The 19712-nt window shown below is 45.9% G+C and overlaps 1 protein-coding gene across 1 annotated transcript; it reads left to right on the forward strand.

The window, feature by feature from the left end:
* The first annotated feature begins 1894 nt into the window (after window positions 1-1894).
* On the forward strand, window positions 1895-7645 carry LOC119914848 (mucin-2-like). Its single transcript, XM_038734392.1, has one exon. It carries the CDS (start codon window positions 2340-2342, stop codon window positions 7410-7412), a length of 5073 nt encoding a protein of 1690 aa, XP_038590320.1. The 5' UTR covers window positions 1895-2339; the 3' UTR covers window positions 7413-7645.
* Window positions 7646-19712: the final 12067 nt, after the last annotated feature.

Consider the following 19712-nt stretch of genomic DNA (forward strand, 5'->3'; position numbering starts at 1 on the left):
TCTGTTTGGAAACTGGCTCAGTACAGGAGGTAAAATCCATATAAAAAAAGACAGAGATCTGTATGTAATCAAGTTTTTGAAACTTAAAAGATTATACACTGCTCAAAAAAATAAAGGGAACACTTAAACAACACAATGTCACTCCAAGTCAATCACACTCCTGTGAAATCAAACTGTCCACTTAGGAAGCAACACTGATTGACAATCAATTTCACATGCTGTTGTGCAAATGCAACAGACAACAGGTGGAAATTATAGGCAATTAGCAAGACACCCCCAATAAAGGAGTGGTTCTGCAGGTGGTGACCACACTTCTCAGTTCCTGTGCTTCCTGGCTGATGTTTTGGCGGTGCTTTCACTCTAGTGGTAGCATGAGACGGAGTCTACAACCCACACAAGTGGCTCAGGCAGTGCAGCTCATCCAGGATGGCACATCAATGCCAGCTGTGGCAAGAAGGTTTGCTGTGTCTGTCAGCGTAGCGTCCAGAGCACGGAGGCGCTACCAGGAGACAGGCCAGTACATCAGGAGACGTGGAGGAGGCCGTAGGAGGGCAACAACCCGGCAGCAGGACCGCTACCTCCGCCTTTGTGCAAGGAAGAGCAGGAGGAGCACTGCCAGAGCCCTGCAAAATGACCTCCAGCAGGCCACAAATGTGCATGTGTCTGCTCAAACGGTCAGAAACAGACTCCATGAGGGTGGTATGAGGGCCCGACGTGCACAGGTAGGGGGGGCATTTCTTTGGGGGGCCGCACAGCCCTCCATGTGCTCGCCAGAGGTAGCCTGACTGCCATTCGGTAACGAGATGAGATCCTCAGACCCCTTGTGAGACCATATGCTGGTGCAGTTGGCCCTGGGTTCCTCCTAATGCGAGACAATGCTAGACCTCATGTGGCTGGAGTGTGTCAGCAGTTCCTGCATGAGGAAGGCATCGATGCTATGGACCGGCCCGCCCGTTCCCCAGACCTGAATCCAATTGAGCACATCTGGGACATCATGTCTCGCTCCATCTACCAACGCCACGTTGCACCACAGACTGTCCAGGAGTTGGCATCCGCCACCTCATCAGGAGCCCAGGCGTTGTAGGGAGGTCATACAGGCACGTGGAGGCCACACACACTACTGAGCCTCATTCTGACTTGTTTTAAGGACATTACATCAAAGTTGGATCGGCCTGTAGTTTGGTTTTCCACTTAGATTTTGAGTGTGACTCAAATCCAAATTTCCATTGATAATATTTTTGTGATTTTGTTGTCAGCACATTCAACTATGTAAAGAAAGGAGTATTTAATGAGATTATTTCATTCATGTGTTATTTTAGTGTTCCCTTTATTTTTCTGAGCAGTGTATATTTTTTAAACATGACAATGATGATAGTATATGGACTTCCTATCAAGTACTTTAAGAGTTTTTTAGTATAGGGTCTTGGCCTGAGTAGTGGGTGGAATTTGCCACCCACCTCCTAATTTTGGTGAGTTTTCGTCCAGTTTTTGCTGCCCAAACACTTTGAGCGGAGAGAAGGAAAGAAAGAAAGAAGACAAATGAGAACAAAAACAATTAAACCAGGTTAAATAAAGCCTGCTTGTAGTATTCGAGCTGACATGGCGTCTTCAGTCTTTCTTTAAAGGAAGGAATTTAAAAAAGATGTAGAGCTGAATCGATGAGTAGATCGACAGAAACATTTTAATCTCTCTTATTTAATCAAAAGAAACTATTTACTGCTTCCAGTTTCCCAGCTGTGAACATTGGCTTTCTTCTTTCTTGTCTTATTATATTAAACTAAACGTCTTCAGGGTTTTTGGGATGAAACAGACAGAGACACAAACAGATTAATGTCTTCACTATTATTTGACATTGAACAAACTGAATGATTAATCCATTAATCGTACTTACTAATGTTAATTAAGATTAAAACCTGGCTAACTGGCTGATAGAACTTGGTGCTCCCGGTGACAGTTGTTTCTTTCTCTGCAGACTTCTAATGGAACGTGGTTTCACCAGTTGAAACTGCGTTATTTCGACCACCTGCTACAGGCGAGCGTGACGGCTGTGGCCGCCTGCGAGAATCCGGCAACGTCACTGCAACCGGCGTCGCCACTGGTGACGTGCAGAACGACAGCCGTCACTGTGAAACTGCCTCATGGAACAAGTCTGAAGAGGGTCAAAGCTCTGGGTGAAGAGGGGGTAGTTGGGAGAGCGCTCACAACAAAGATCCCCGGCGGAGTGTTGGTGGAGATATCGACGGCAGCTGACGCGGTAAGGAAGATTCACCATGATCCAGTTTGCAAAAGATTAGGGTCAGAGATAATAACTGAATGTTTTGCAGGATTCCATCTTTGAGATGATTTATGGAGACTCTGCTGGGGAAATGTGGGGGATGCTGGCGGCTTGTTTCAAAGCAGAAAGTATAAAGGAGAAGGATCGTTACCCAAGATCTTTGGAACATCCACACTGGAAGCTTTGGTATCTAGAGGACCTTCTTCTTCCATCGTTCATTCCAGAACCAAAACAGCTGTTCATGCCAAAAACAGAAGCAGAAATATTTGAGTTGTGGTTATTTTATGAAATTCCTAATGGAACATTTACTGGAGAAACAATAGCTGCTCTAACCAGCGCCTCCACCAGCACTGTTCCAACCACCACAGGTGAATCAACAACCAAGGCGTTCATAACTGGTGCTCCAACCACCACCAGTGCTGCTCCAACCACCATTGCTGCTCCAATCAACTTCTCCACTGCTCCAACTTTGTCAACCAACCCCTCTCCAACCAGCACAGCTACTTCAAGCAACGCCTCCACCACTGCTGCTCCAACCACCAAAGCTGCTCCAATCAGCGCAGCTCCAACGATCAAGAGCACCACCACAGCTGCTCCAAAAACAACCACAGCTGCTTCAAACAGAACTCCTCAAACTCCTCCAACCACCAGTTCCATTCCAACAACTACCACAGCTGCTTCAAAAAGCGCCTCCACCAGCCTCCACCTGTACTGTTCCAACCACCACAGGCCTCCTCCAACTACGAGAACTCCTCCAACCACCAGTTCCACTACAACAACTACCACTGCTGCTTCAAAAAGCGCCTCCACGAGCGCCGCTCTGCCAAGCACGACAGCCACTCCCACCACATCTACCACTACAAATAGCACCGTTCCGACAACTACAAGCACTCCTCAAATCACCAGCTCCGCTCCAACAACTACCACAGCTGCTCCAAACAGCGTCTCCACTGCTCCAACTTTGTCAACCAGCCCCTCTCCAACCAGCACAGCTACTTCAAGCAACGCCTCCACCACTGCTGCTCCAACCACCACAGGTGAATCAACAACCAAGGCGTTCATAACTGGTGCTCCAACCACCACCAGTGCTGCTCCAACCACCATTGCTGCTCCAATCAACTTCTCCACTGCTCCAACTTTGTCAACCAACCCCTCTCCAACCAGCACAGCTACTTCAAGCAACGCCTCCACCACTGCTGCTCCAACCACCAAAGCTGCTTCAATCACCACCACAGCCACTCCAACCAGCGCCTCCACCAGCACTGTTCAAACCACCACAGGCGAATCAACAACCAAGGCCTTCTCAACTGCTGCTCCAACCACCATTGCTGCTCCAATCAGCGCAGCTCCAACGATCAAGAGCACCACCACAGCTGCTCCAAAAACAACCACAGCTGCTTCAAATAGAACTCATCAAACTCCTCCAACCACCAGTTCCATTCCAACAACTACCGCAGCTGCTTCAAAAAGCGCCTCCACCAGCCTCCACCTGTACTGTTCCAACCACCACAGGCCTCCTCCAACTACGAGAACTCCTCCAACCACCAGTTCCACTACAACAACTACCACAGCTGCTTCAAAAAGCGCCTCCACGAGCGTCGCTCTGCCAAGCACGACAGCCACTCCCACCACATCTACCACTCCAAATAGCGCCATTCCGACAACTACAAGCACTCCTCAAATCACCAGCTCCGCTCCAACAACTACCACAGCTGCTCCAAACAGCGTCTCCACTGCTCCAACTTTGTCAACCAGCCCCTCTCCAACCAGCACAGCTACTTCAAGCAACGCCTCCACCACTGCTGCTCCAACCACCAAAGCTGCTTCAATCACCACTACAGCTGTTTCAACCACTACCACAGCCGCTCCAACCAGGGACTCCACCAGCACTGCGCCAACCACCAAGGCTGCTTCAAGCACCAACAAAGCCACTCCAACCAGTGCCTCCACCAGCACTGTTCCAACCACCAAAGGTCCATCAACCACCACAGCTGCTTCAACCATCACCAATGCCGCTCCAACCTGCGCCACTACATCTACTAGCGCTGTTCCTACCACCACAGGCGCATCAACAACCAAGGCCTTAATTACTGCTGCTCTAAACACCACAGCTGCTTCAACCATCACCGGTGCCACTCCAACCTGCACCACTACATCTACTAGTGCTGTTGCTACCACCACCAGTGCATCACCAACCATGGCCTCTGGCTGTGCCCCTCCAGCCACAACTGCTGCTCCAACCACCACCAGTGCGGCTCCAAAAACCATTACCGCTCCAACGATCAAGAGCACTGCTCCCACCACCACTACTACTACAAACAGCGCTGTTCCTCCAACTACAATCATTCCTCCAACCACCAGTTCCGCTCCAACAACCACCACAGCTGCATCAAACAGCGCCTCCACTGGCACTGTTCCAACCACCACAGGCACATCAACAACCAAGACCTTCACCACTGCTGTTCAATACAACACAGCCACTCCAACTACGAGCACTCCTCCAATCACCAGCTCAGCTCCAACCACCACCACCACAGCTGCTTCAACCAGCACAGGTGAATCAACAACCAAGGCCTTCACTGCCACTCCAACCACCACAGGTGCTTCAACCAGCACCACAGCCGCTCCAACCAGCGCCTCCTCCAGCACTGTTCAAACCACAACAGGCGAATCAACAACCAAGGCCTTCACAACTGGTGCTCCAACCGACACCAGTGCTGCTCCAACCACCATTGCCACTCCAATCAGCGCATCTCCAACGATCAAGAGCACTGCTCCAACCACCACAGCTGCTTCACACAGCGCCTCCACCAGCGCCTCTCTAACAAGCACCACAGCTACTCCAAAAACCGTCTCCATTGCTCCAACTTTGTCAACCAACCCCTCTCCAACAAGCACAGCTGCTCCAAGCAGCGCCTCCACCACTGATGCTCCAACCACCACGGCCGCTTCAACAACAACCACAGCTGCTTCAAACAGCGCCTCCACCACTGATGCTCCAACCACCACAGCTGCTTCAACCACCACCAGTGCCGCTCCAACCAACGCAGCTCCAACGATCAAGAGCACTGCTCCCACCACCACTACTACTACAAACAGCGCTGTTCCTCCAACTACAATCATTCCTCCAACCACCAGTTCCGCTCCAACAACCACCACAGCTGCTTCAAACAGCGCCTCCATCAGCACTGTTCGAACCACCACAGGCACATCAACAACCAAGACCTTCACCACTGCTTCTCAATACAACACAACCACTCCAACTACGAGCATTCCTCCAATCACCAGCTCAGCTCCAACAACCACCACAGCTGCTTCAACCACCACCAGTGCCACTCCAAACAGCGCCTCTGCTAGCACTGCTCCAACCAGCACAGGTGAATCAACAACCAAGGCCTTCACTGCCGCTCCAACCACCACAGGTGCTTCAACCAGCACCACAGCCGCTCCAACCAGTGACTCCACCAGCACTGTTCAAACCACCACAGGCGAATCAACAACCAAGGCCTTCACAACTGGTGCTCCAACCAACACCAGTGCTGCTCCAACCACCAGTGCCGCTCCAATCAGCGCAGCTCCAACGATCAAGAGCACTGCACCAACCACCACAGCTGCTTCACACAACGCCTCTCTAATAACTACCACAGCTGCTCCAAAAAGCGTCTCCATTGCTCCAACTTTGTCAACCAACCCCTCTCCAACCAGCACAGCTGCATCAAACAGCGCCTCCACCACTGATGCTCCAACCACCACAGCTGCTTCAAACACCACCAGTGCTGCTCCAACCAGTGCCTCCACCAGCGCTGTTCTAACCGCCACAGGCACATCAACAACCAAGGCCTTCACCACAGCTGCTTCATGCACCAGTAGTGCCGCTCCAACCAGCGCCTCCACAAGCACTGTTCCAAACGCCACAGGCGCATCAACAACAAAGGCCTTCACCACTGCTGCTTCAACCACCACCATAGCTGCTTTAAACACCGCCTCGACCAGCGCCGCTCTAACAAGCACCACAACCATTCCCACCACCACTACCACTCCAAACAGCACCATTCTGACAACTATGAGCACCCATCCATCCACCACCTCCGCTTCAACAACTACCACAGCTGCTCCAAAAAGTGCCTCCACCAGCGCTGCTCCAACCTCCACAGCTGGTTCAACCACCACCAGTGCCGCTCCAACCAACGCCTCCACCAGTGCTGTTCCAACTTTATCAACCAGCACAGCCGATCCAACAAGCGCCTCCACCAGCACTGTTCCAACCACCACAGCTGCTTCAAAAACAACAACAGCTTCTTCACACAGTGCCTCCACCACAACCACTACCACTCCAAACAGCACCCTTCCAACAACTACGAGCACTCCTCCATTCACCAACTCCACTCCAACAACCACCACAGCTGCTCCAAAAAGTGGCTCCACTGCTCCAACTTTGTCAACCAGCCCCTCTCCAACCAGCACAGCTGCTCCAAGCAACGCCTCCAACTCTGATGCTCCAACCACCACAGCAGCTTCAACAACAACCACAGCTGCTTCACACAGCGCCTCCACCAGCGCCGCTCTAACAAGCACCACTACCACCACTCCAAAAAGTGCCATTCCGACAACTATGAGCACTCCTCCAACTACCAGCTCCATTCCAACAACCACCACAGCTGCTTCAAAAAGGGCCTTCACCAGTGCTGTTCCAATTTTATCAACCAGCCCCTCTCCAACCAGCACATCTTCTCCAAGCAGTGCCTCCAACTCTGATTCTCCAACCACTACAGCTGCTTCAAACACCATCAGGGCCACTCCAACCAGTGCCTCCACCAGCACTATTCCAAACGCTGCAGGCGCATTAACAACCAAGGCCTTCACCACTGCTTCTCCAACCACCACAGCTGCTTCAACCAGTGCAGCTCCAACTAGCACTGCTACATGTACTAGAGCTGTTCCTACCACCACTAGTGCATTGACAACCCTGGCGTCTGGATGTGCTCCTCTAGCCACAACTGCTGCTCCAACAACCACCACAGCTGCTCCAAAAAGTGCCTCCACCAGCACTGCTCCATCTTCCACAACCAGACCCTCTCCAACCAGTGCCGCTCCACCCACAACTGCTGTTCCAACTACCACTTTGGGGTGGATGTAAACTTTTATAAATATTTTTGTTTCCCTGTTTTGTGTAAAGCACTTGTTCTATACAAATAGACTTGTCTTACCATGAGCACTGCCACTCCAACAACCACAGCCGCTCCAACTACCACCCGTGCTACAACCACTAGCGCCCCTACTACCACCACCAACAGCACTTGTGCTGCTTCTTGATTACCCGCACACTCTATTAATGTGATGCCACTCCCTCTAAGTTCCCCCCAATGTCTTGTTTGGAATAAACCAAAGCTTTTTGATAGCAACTGAAGTCTCTTTTTTTAAACTGAAACTACATTTGATTGATAGCCGCAGTGATCCCCCAGTAACGGGCAAAATGTAACAGAGAGAAACATTATTTTTCACTCTGCACATTATCCCTGTACTGCAGATACAGTCCCCTCCAAAAGTATTGGAACGGTAAGGCAAATTCCTTTGGTTTTGTTGTTCTCTGAAGACATTTGGGTTTAAGATCAAAAGATGAATATGAGTCAAGAGTTCGGAATTTTAGCTTTTATTTCCTGGTATTCACATCTAGGTGTGTTAAACAACTCAGGACATAGCACTCTTTGTATTAGACAACAGCATTCTTAGGTGAGCAAAAGTAATGTAACATAATCTTAAAGTAAATAACATTTAATATTTGATGGCATAACCCTTGCTCGCAATAACTGCCTCAAGCCTGCGACCCATCGACATCACCAAACTTTTGTTTTCTTAATTTGTGAAACTATTCCAGGCTTTTACAGCAGCTTCTTTCAGTTCTTGTTTGTTTCGGGGTGTTTCTCCCTTCAGTCTCCTCTTAAGGAGGTGAAATGCAGCTCTGTTGGGTTAAGGTCAGCTGATTGACTTGGCCAGTCTAAAAGCTTGCACTTTTCCCCTGATGAAGTCCTTTGTTTTGTTGGCAGTGTGCTTTGGCTCATTGTCCTGCTGCTTGATAAACTTCCTCCCCATTAGTTTCAATGCATTTCTCTGTAAACTGGTAGACAAAATGTTTCTGTCCACTTCTGAATTCATTCTGCTGCGACCGTCATCAATTCCATCATCAATAAATATTAATGAGCCTGTTCCAGAAGCAGCCATGCACTCCCAAGCCATGACTTTACCTCCACCATGCTTCACAGATGAGCTTGTATTGGACGTCTGTCTGTACACCAGTAGTTTCTTTCTTTTTCAGGACATTGCAAATTGTTGTGCTTGCTCTGTCCAATGTTTGTCCAATGGCTCTGGTGGATTTTCCTTCTTTTCTCAGCTTGACAGTGGCTTGTTTTTCTCCCACAGACAGCTCTCTGGTCTTCATGTTGGTTTATCCTCTTTAACAGAAAATGCAGTCTTTATAGGTTTGAACCAAGGATGGAAACTTAGACTAGTCATGCAGAGCTATTTAATGTTTGGACAATCAACCTAAAAGGCAACACCTGGGCAACAAGGAACACCTGTCAGTCACATGTTCCAATAGTTTTGCTCACTTGACAAATGGGTGGGTTCAAACAAAGGGTGGTATGTCCTGAGTTGTTTAACACATCTAGATGTGAATACCAGTGAAAGAGAGCTGAAATTCTGAACTCTTGTCTCATCCTCATGTTTTGATCTTAAACCCAAATGTCTTCAGTGAATAACAAAACCAAAGGAATTTGCATTACTGTTCCAATACTTTTGAAGGGGACTGTACAAATGGAAAACATGAACCTTGATAAAAGATAAAAACTGAACTCTGTGTACAGTCTTGCATGTTTACTCTTAACGTTTGATGTTTTGGGACTACAATACTCGAAGACCCAGTGACTTTAGCGCCTCGGTATGTACCATGTATTACAGTTGAATCCCTAGTGCAGATGCCCTGGTCTCCCCCTCTCTCCCCCATTTCCTCTTCTGATGTTTTATCAATGAAGGCAAAAAACAAATAAAGATAAAGAAATAATGGCTCACCACTAGAGTAAAAAACTATTTCAGACACTCTTTCAGCCATGTTTTCTGCTGCAAAAATGAACTGAAAGTACTGTACATGAAACTAGTTACCAGCCCCATCACTGCCAACTGATTTTCACAGTGACTGTAACTTACCTTATTTAGGAGGGGAACCAGCAAACTGGAATATCTGACCCCCTTAATTAAGACGTCATTTTTATGTAATTGTTAGTTAACAATGGTGTTAAGGCATGAGCAGTTAAATGTTGAGATACATTTTGACGTCAATAGGTTAATAGTTATTCACTAGGTTAATATTTTGGTCAGAGTCTAACACATAAAGTTTCTTCTTCTGTTATAAACTCAGATAGAGTACCTGTTGGACTGATCAGCAGCAGCTCTTCACTGAGAGCGTTCCTGTGGAGTTGGCGGCCCGTTTCCGTAGCGACCTGAAACTACTGTACATCTACCTGAACCCCCGCCACCGTGGAGGACAGCGTGACACACTGATGCTACGGCTAACATTGTCTACATCACCTGATAAGTTAGCTTAGCATTACCAGAAAGACTTAGCTTAGCGTCACCTTAATAAGTTAGCTTAGCATTACCTGAATGACTTAGCTTAGCTTCATGTAAAGAAGTTAGCTTTGCATCATGTGAATGACTTAGCTTAGCGTTATGTAAAGAAGTTAGCTTGGCATCATGTGAAAAGAGTTAGCTTAGCATCTCCTGAATAAGTTAGCTTAGCATCTCCTGAATAAGTTAACTTAGCATCATGTGAATGAGATAGCTTAGCCCTTGGCATCATGTGAATGAGTTAGCTTACCATCACCTGAATGACTTAGCTTAGCTTCATGTAAAGAAGTTAGCTTTGCATCATGTGAATGACTTAGCTTAGCTTCATGTAAAGAAGTTAGCTTAGCATCATGTGAATGAGTTAGCTTAGCATCTCCTGAATACGTTAGCTTAGCATCTCCTGAATAAGTTAGCTTAGCATCATGTGAATGAGATAGCTTGCCATCATGTGAATGAGTAAGCTTAGCATCACGTGAAGGAGATAGCTTGGCATCATGTGAATGAGATAGCATCATGTGAATGAGTTAGCTTAGCGCTTGGCATCATGTGAATGAGTTAGCATCATGTGAATGAGTTAGCTTAGCACTTGGCATCATGTGAATGAGTTAGCTTAGCATCTCCTGAATAAGTTAGCTTAGCATCTCCTGAATAAGTTAGCTTAGCATCATGTGAATGAGATAGCTTGCCATCACGTGAATGAGTAAGCTTAGCATCACGTGAAGGAGTTAGCTTAGCACTTGGCATCATGTGAATGAGTTAGCTTACCATCATGTGAATGAGTTAGCTTAGCGCTTGGCATCATGTGAATGAGTTAGCTTGGCATCATGTGAATGAGTAAGCTTAGCATCACGTGAAGGAGTTAGCTTGGCATCATGTGAATGAGATAGCATCATGTGAATGAGTTAGCTTAGCACTTGGCATCATGTGAATGAGATAGCATCATGTGAATGAGTTAGCTTAGCACTTGGCATCATGTGAATGAGTTAGCTTTGCATCATGTGAATGAGTTAGCTTAGCATCTCCTGAATAAGTTAGCTTAGCATCTCCTGAATAAGTTAGCTTAGCATCTCCTGAATAAGTTAGCTTAGCATCATGTGAATGAGATAGCTTGCCATCACGTGAATGAGTAAGCTTAGCATCACGTGAAGGAGTTAGCTTAGCACTTGGCATCATGTGAATGAGTTAGCTTACCATCATGTGAATGAATTAGCTTAGCGCTTGGCATCATGTGAATGAGTTAGCTTAGCGCTTGGCATCATGTGAATGAGATAGCTTGGCATCATGTGAATGAGTTAGCTTGGCATCATGTGAATGAGTTAGCTTAGCGCTTGGCATCATGTGAATGAGTTAGCTTGGCATCATATGACTGAGTTAGCTTGGCATCATGTGAATGAGTTAGCTTAGCATCATGTGAATGAGATAGCTTGGCATCATGTGAATGAGTTAGCTTAGCGCTTGGCATCATGTGAATGAGTTAGCTTGGCATCATGTGAATGAGTTAGCTTGGCATCATGTGAATGAGATAGCTTGGCATCGTGTGAATGAGTTAGCTTAGCGCTTGGCATCATGTGAATGAGTTAGCTTGGCATCATGTGAATGAGTTAGCTTAGCATCATGTGAATGAGATAGCTTGGCATCATGTGAATGAGTTAGCTTAGCGCTTGGCATCATGTGAATGAGTTAGCTTAGCGCTTGGCATCATGTGAATGAGTTAGCTTGGCATCATCTATTTTATTCAAGTTAGAATCTATGGCCCCGACCATGCCTCTTAAATATCAGAGTGCAGCACAGTAACGTTAACCAAACTGTGCTGTGATAAACCCATGGCGCTGTCCCTGGTGCTGAAGTAGCACACTGTCTGTTTTAGCTTGGATCTATAATATTCAAACTAGAGACTTAAGTAACATGCACAGTGACAGACGGATAGCCTTGAAGAGAACTGGCCTATTCTGTGCCCACAGCTAATATCTGTCTTACTTTGGTCATATAGGCGTCTTAATGGAGCCTGACAGCTGCAGTTGTCCTTCACAACCTGGCAATGATGTGGAAAGTACCGCTGATGGAGGAAGGAAATGCAAACGATGGGGGTGACGTTCCTTTCGGCAACGAGGACCCAGTACCGACTGAGGCCGCCACTGTCCGGGCCTACCTTACTGCTTCCTGTTTTGGATGGGCTGCAAATCAAACGTCTCACAAAACATAAACAAAATTCTCTACTGCAATAAGTTTATTTAGTCAGCTTTCTTTATATACAAAACAACAACAACAACAATCACCCAAAATGTTTGAAATATTAAACTGTACAAATAGCATGTTTCAAAAATCTAATATGAATAATACTAATAAATGAATTTGTTGGGAATGTTTTTATTTTCTCTGCATGTTTAGACCAAATTCAATAACAGTAAAATCGATCAGTTATTCCTTACATTTTTCCCCTGTCTATAAATAACCTAATAGTGACGTGTGACAGAGGAGTTGGCGGTTGTGTGATGGTGAATCCTTGTGCTTTAAGCACAGTAAATGAAGGTGATAACTATGAAACCTTAATCTACAGCTAGTCTCACAGTGACATCGAGTGGCAAAACCGTTAACTACAACATAGACGTAATTTAACGGTAAAGTATAGGTGGCAGATGAAATTGTAACATTATAACTTATATCCCCCTCATATTTCATTTCTATGTTTTCTTGTAATTTAAATATTTCAATGTTTAATTTAATCTTTTCAAGCTCAATTTTTTCTTTTTGTGCTTTAAACTTTAGTGTTTCCTGTGTGAGCTTCTCAGTTTCAGCTGTAAATAGTTGACATCTCATCCTCTTCTTTAGCACGATTAGCTGGTGGTGGATGGCTGCTGGACCGAGATGACTGTGTAGGTTGATTGTTGGTCACATCCGGTCCAGTAAAGGTGGGCTCTGGCGGTTGGAGGGATGCTGGTTCGAGCAGACATGCTTCTGCAGATGGGGGGAGACGTTGTTCAGGTGGAAGCGCTTCGTTTGCTGTTCCACTCTCAACCCCACCGGAAATGCCACTCACCGAGAGGGAGTCCTCTCCCACACTGTCTAACACCAGCGCTGAGTGTGGCCCCATGTCCGGCTTTGGTCCACCTCCTGTTGGGACATTTTGTGGAAAGTCCCAACGGTTTGCATTTTTAGGTGGCTCCACTTCTTCCTCACATCTTTTACCTCCCTGTGCTCCACACCTTTTGCATTTATGGTGTCCGTTATACCCTCCCATATTTGTTGTTTCCGTTTATTTGTTACAAAGTAGTTAAATTTCAATTCCAATGATTCTTTGTTTTGTTAATATTTTGATTTTAAAGTTGAACAGCCTGCGTTCAGTAGCGTCCCCGCGAAACTTTCGTGGTCGTGCTCGCCTCACGCACGCGCCCGCCGGCCGCCGAAACTGGATTATCTTGAACTTTTTTTTCGCGACGCGCAGCTAAAAATCAGGACATCAGCAGGAGGGAATTCACTCGGCAGAGCGTCCCCGCAAAACTAGATGAGCCTATCAGGTAAAGTTGAATTAAATAGGCTACAGCTGTGTAGCGCACAGGAAGAGTTGCCATGGTTACTCTCCATAGAGCGCTTGTCTCCTGTTTACCTGAGGAGCAGGAGGAGGACATCCTCCCCAACACTAACCAGCACGCAGTGTGTAGCTCTGCACTTCACTGTGGCGTCTAATTGTTCTTGGCTTTTGTTTATCTGCTTCTCCGTCACGCTGCGTCCAGTCTGCTGAAGCCTCCCTCTGCCTCTGGTGGCTGATCAACACCCCCCTCCTGTGACCCATCATGGTTTGGCTGGATGTGTATTCAGAGCCAGAGAGCAGCGGACTTTCAGCAGTAAGAATAAAAATAAAAACTGCGTTAACGCGGGTTCTATTGTGTCCCTGAGCAAGACATTCAGCCCCTCGCTGCTGACCTGACGCGCCTTGCTTATACAAACTTAAGGGGCAGGTTAAGTTTCTTGAAAGTCTTCATCATAATGAAATTGACTGTATACAACACTATTTGTAAAAATACAGACCCCCCCCCCCCCCCCCCCCCCCCCATCCCTGATGTGCATTAATTAATAATACAATTGATATATTTTCACTTATAAGGACAAGACTGTAAAATTAAATTATATTAAATGCAAGAAGTCCCTTGGCGGGGGCAAAAGCTATCTCATTCACAAAAAAACACTGACTAACAGATCAGAGTGTTGATGTAAAGCACTTTGAGCTGCATTTTATGCAAGATTATTATTATATTAACCCGCTGATCTCTCACTTTACTGCTAATAATGTCACTTTTTTATTTATGGTTCAAATTATTTTAGATGTCAGGCATCTTCTGCTAACTTCATAAAGTTGTTTTTACAAGTGAACTAGTCATTCTCTTTGGTTTTGCTGGGTCTTATTCAATCGGCTACTTTAAATCCCCTCTACAGACAAACTGACAATGAAAGGATGTTCACTTTTGCAGACTTAGGCCTAGATATTGTTCACACTTTCTGTCAAACACAGATAAAACACACATTATTTTATACAAAGAATGGTGGCTTATGTTAGTTCAGGATTTATTTATACTAGAACATATCCATTTATTTTTATACACCCTTTTAAATATAGTTTTTAGTAAATTTCTTTTCTAACAAAATGAGTGTTCAAATTACCCCCGATATTGCAGCCATGATAAAATCTTGTTTGCTTGCTAGCTACAACTATCCTAGCATAGTTTGTTAGTGTACATTTTTAATCAATAACCTAGAGATAAAATGTTTGCAGTCATCTAAACTTGAATATACAGTTATGAGCTTCGGCCTTCGTATTGCGCTCGCGACGTTTGGGCGCCTGATGAATCGGGCGGTGGCAGGTTTGGAGGGTGTCACTGTTTATCTTGATGATGTGTTGAGTGACACGTGGGCTGTTCACACCTGAAGGGCTCAGCTCTGGTTCTTGATCAGCCAATTATCGTGGAGGTTGATGCCTGTAATGTTGGCCCCAACATTTTTGGTGCAGTTTTGTTGCAGAAGTTTAATACGTATCAACTTAACTATTCAACGACTGAGCAGGAGGCGGATGTTTTGGTCTGGGCCCTGCAGCATTTGGAGGTTTATGTTGGGAGTAGCCCAGTTGTGGTGTACACTGACCACAACCCCCTTATTTTCCTTCACTCACTCAGTTGTCCGAACAGGCAGTTGATGAGCTGGCCTTTGTTCTTACAGTGGGACATTAGACATATCAAAGGTAAGGATAGTGTTGTGGCGGATTCTCTTTCTCGTGCCCCGGCTGAGTGGTGGGATTTTGTCGCTGGCTCCCGAGTGGGCAGCCAGAGTAATGGGTTTTATTGTCCTTTGTTGTCTGTAGGTGGTAGTGGGTTCAGGGTTCCCCTTTTGGGGCCCATGTTTAAGGGGTGGGGTGTGGGGGTTGATGCCCCGTAGGGTCATATGTGGGCGTGGCCACTCTGTCTCTTTCCCTTGCAGGTGAAGAGGCTGATTGCAGTAACTCGGGGCACCTGGGCCCTTTGTCTGCAACTCCTCGTCCCTCTCTGGGGGGCTGCACCTGGGCTGGGGCTGCCGACCTCCCCGAGGACTGACTCCCCTCTGCTTCTTTCTCCAGGTTCCACTTTTGCTTTGGTTTCTGGAACTGCTGTTTTCCATCCCATCTTTCATCCATCATCCTGCGCAGACACTACTGAAACCACTGAAGTTCTTCAATAACTTAGTTTGGTTTAAATAAACAGATTTTGTTTGACATTTACCGTGGTGTCTCCCTTCTTGTTGCGGTCACTTCAGCCAGGTCACAACAGGGTCCGACGTAAACCACCTAGGGCAGCGTGAGACGTGTGGCCCCGAGCACGAACATAACATTTGAAGCAGGGAGCCTGCTCCCTCACACTGTGGCCCTGAAAACTCCACTTCCCATTGTGACAGAGAGACATTAGACAAAACAACTTCACAGAATACACAAACCCTGGCATCTGCTAGTGGACAGTGTCAGAGAAGGTGACTGGAAGTTCACACTGGCAGATATAATAATCAGCATGAAAATACACCAATCCTCTCTCTGGCCTCAGCGTGAAGACAATATGTTTATCAAAAACAAGTTTACTGTTTGAACATCATCTATCGACAACAGAAGATTAGCTGTTTTGGCAGACCGTCCTTCAGAAGGGAAACCCTGAAAAACATCACAGAACATATTCATATCCCAACTTTGGGTGGGGGAATTAGAGGCCGAGTTCGGTTAGACTTCCTTTCTCTAAAGTCTCCTAGATTAACTTGCGTGATTAAAATAGTTTACACCTGCCTCCTTCTGTGTTTGAGACCTTTATTTTGTCGAAAGGCTGCTGCTTCCTGTTTAACAGGAACAGTAGGATCACCATGATGAGCTTACTTATCAACTTAATGGTCCTGATACAGGAAAGAATAAGTTTCCTTTTTAAAATGCTTTTGCATTGTAGTGAATTTATGGAGTCCTTTTCTTTCAAACGCAGAGCATTTCTTTAGTTTCAGCAGTGGAGGGGACACAGATGAAGAGGAGGGTCTTCATCTGTGTCCCCCAGAACTTTCTAAGCATTAAACACTTCATTTCCTGCATTCTGGTGAAAAGTTCTGCCTTTACTGCATCAGTTTATTGTGGAAATGTCTTTATTTATATAAAGGGAAACACAACATAATGCAGTAAGACTGTCAGGCATTCTGGATGGCTTTCAAATATGTTTCTGCTGTAGATCAACTCATTTAATATCTGCAGAGTCCTGGTTCAGTCTTCGCTCCTCTGTGTCTCTCTGTTTGGGGAAGTGACCTCTTTAAATGTGACTCTGGCTCCTTTTCACCTCCATGAGAAATGAATTCACTTTAATTCAGTTAGAAACTCCTGGACTTTAACAGCTCCTGGGTTTCAGCAGCAGGTTCAGAATCAGATCTGTGTTCTCTGACATGTTGCAGTCTAATGAGAATAAAGTCATAATATTTTAACAAAATCTACCTGCACCATGAAGGGAGTTCAACCTACTCAGAGGTAACTCAGGGTTATCAAGCAAACTCTGACCGCCTACACTGGAGTTAAACTGCGACGGTGGAAAAGATGTTGGTTGAGTCGGTGTAAACTATCAAGATGGTAAGCCACAGTTGAAACACTGATGGCGACCAAAGCCTGCATGGAGGGATCCATGTAGGCCCAAAAATGACGTCAAGAACCTGCGACATCCCGTCGCACATGAGCGATTTAACCGTATTGGTTAGATTATAAACTCTAGGCCAATCTAAAAGAACTATTCGGCCATCAGTGACGCTGCGTTGGTGTTTGGCAGGTGAGCCTCGTAAGTGGGCTGATTAATCAGTGACGATCCGAGTCAAACACTCTGAGCCACGAGTCAGGCTGCACGATCATGCGCAGTAGACGCTGGTGCCAACAGGAAGCAGCCCTGTAGTAGTATTTTATTGGTCCAAAACTGGCTTCACTGCTCTCCAATCAAATCAGCGGAGAGGCTTCGTCCAGTAATATCCTGTCTATGGCTTTAAGTAGAGTTGGTGCGCGTTCACATTAAAGGGGCGTGTTCGGCCGTGCAGGCAGAGTTTTTTCTGCACCGTATTTTGCCCAGAAGAATGCACTTTGATTGTGTCAGGATGAGAGCAGTTTACACACACGTTAATATTGTAGCGGCCGACAAAGCCAGGCAGGCTTGTTGGCATCGCACTGAGGAAATCTGTAATTATCTTCACAGTGTCTCTATTATCTCTTCTTTTTTCTGTGATAGCATTAAGATGTAAGGCACAACTGCACCAAAGGTCCATTGTAATAGAACATATGGAGCCAGCGGAGAGGGGGAATAATCCCAGACAAAACTTTATTTCCACCATTAATCTACAAGTAAAAAACTTGAATATTCTCTGACATTATAGTCCCACACTTATGAGAGAAACTTCACTTTGCAGGGCTGCAACATCACACACACGTCTGCTGTGTATTATGCATGCAGTATATATATGTCTTTGCAGTTGGATTTAGCCGTGAGGAAATACTCCTGAGTTTATGACTATGTGGTTCTCAAACTTTTTCACATCAGGGATCCCTAAACTAACAAAACCAATGACCAAAACAGTCAGACATTCTGTCTCTGTGCTACTGATGGATGCAATTATGACGAAAATAAAGTATTCCCCTTTTTGCTGGGAACCACCTGGAACCAGCGCACTGATCATGTGAGTCCTTGCTGTGAATTGGGCGTATTCAGAAGAAAACACCAGAATGATTTAGATTTTTAGTGACTTTTGGGTATTTCTGAGTTTTGTCACCCCGACGAGTTCAGAATAACTTCAGTTCATCTGCAGCTGCAGGAGAGCAAGTCAGGATGAAATCTAAACAGATTTTATCAGGTGTTGTGTATTAATACTTCTCATCAGCAACACACAGATGTGGTGCGTAGTCCTCGTATACAGGGTAACCTGGAGTTATCCTCGCGTTAAATTGCCATGGCAACAGACCTCGTGTAACACCTGTCCAGATTTCGTAGTACGGGTTAATCAGGAAGTTCCACCCGACGTCACACAGTTACTGCTGAGGTTACCTGGATAAGCCGGTTATCTCGCTTCGCAGTACAGGCCACAGGACAAATCCACACAAACATTAACTTCATCACCTCCGCTGCAGTTAGAAGCATCCTGGAGCAGAGACACAGTCTCACAGATCAAAGTGTCCCTGAGCGAGGAGGACACAGACAGACAGGTGTCATGTTCTTCTCTCAGACTATTAACAGCTTGTGCAGCAAATAAACTGATGACAACGTTTAGATTTAAATGTTTTGTAGTAAATTATTGCTCAGTTAGTGACAAGCCCTGAAGCTGTAACCAGTGCTCTCTCTCTCTCTCTCTCTCTCTCGGTGGGGGGTCACGTCACGTGAACATGAAACAAAATGTAGAAACATCATTGTTACATATTCATCTAGACAATGTTGTTGTTCCATTCGGAGCTGAAGCCGACCTGGCGACGCCAAGTTTAAGGTGGAAATGCAAAACTTTCTGCTCAGGTTCAGAATCAGATCTGTGTTCTCTGACAGGCCCAGAAGAACGTCCTAATATTTAGCGACAGAAGTATTTTAACAAAATCTACCTGTGCGTTAACCTGTGTTACTGCTCTGCAGCTGGGGCAGTAAGCCCTGCAGGCCGTCTGACAGACGCAGAACAGCGTAGTTTTTTTGTTTAACCTCATACTCTGAGTCAAAACAAATGTTATTGTATCAATGCAAGAAAAACCCCTGAACTCGTCTGACGGACACATTTCTGCTTCATTCAAGTCCCAGTTTAACGTCTGGATCCATCCTGTTGATGAATTCTGACGACGTATTTATTAAACACTTGTTTCAGTTATCAGAGCTCTGATTGGGTGACCTTTATCGCACACAGGGACTGCTGAATCCAGACTCTGCACAGTTTGATGGACGTTAGAGAATATTTAATAAAATGAATGATCTGTTTGAAACATTATCTGGACGAAGGGAGCTGCAGCGGTTTTGTTTCTTCCCCTCCTTCTCTGATCTGAGCTGCTTTACGGGGTTTGTCAGCAGGGTGGAAGAGGAAGGATCTGAGGCGGCTGACGGACCGCAAGCCTGTAAACGTGCAGCAAAGAGACCCTGCTGAACTCGTTCTATAACATCGTTTTCACTCAGCGTGGTTGAACATTCACTGACGACCTACAGATGAGAGTTTATAGCTACAGATCACCTACATCATTTTTGATGAAAACAATATCTAGTAAAAGAAAAAGCACTGGAAGGTTTTAAACAGGAAGGAGTCACCGTCACGTTACAGTAACTATTATTGCTTATGATTC

This window comes from Micropterus salmoides, unplaced genomic scaffold (assembly GCF_014851395.1).
Source record: "Micropterus salmoides isolate LMB-PRFRI ecotype aquatic unplaced genomic scaffold, ASM1485139v1 Ms_hic_scaffold_20, whole genome shotgun sequence".
Lineage (NCBI taxonomy): Eukaryota > Metazoa > Chordata > Actinopteri > Centrarchiformes > Centrarchidae > Micropterus > Micropterus salmoides.

Coding starts and splice junctions, on each gene's coding strand:
- LOC119914848 (XM_038734392.1), top strand. CDS start 2,340: ATGATTTATGGAGACTCTGCTGGGGAAATGTGGGGGATGCTGGCGGCT.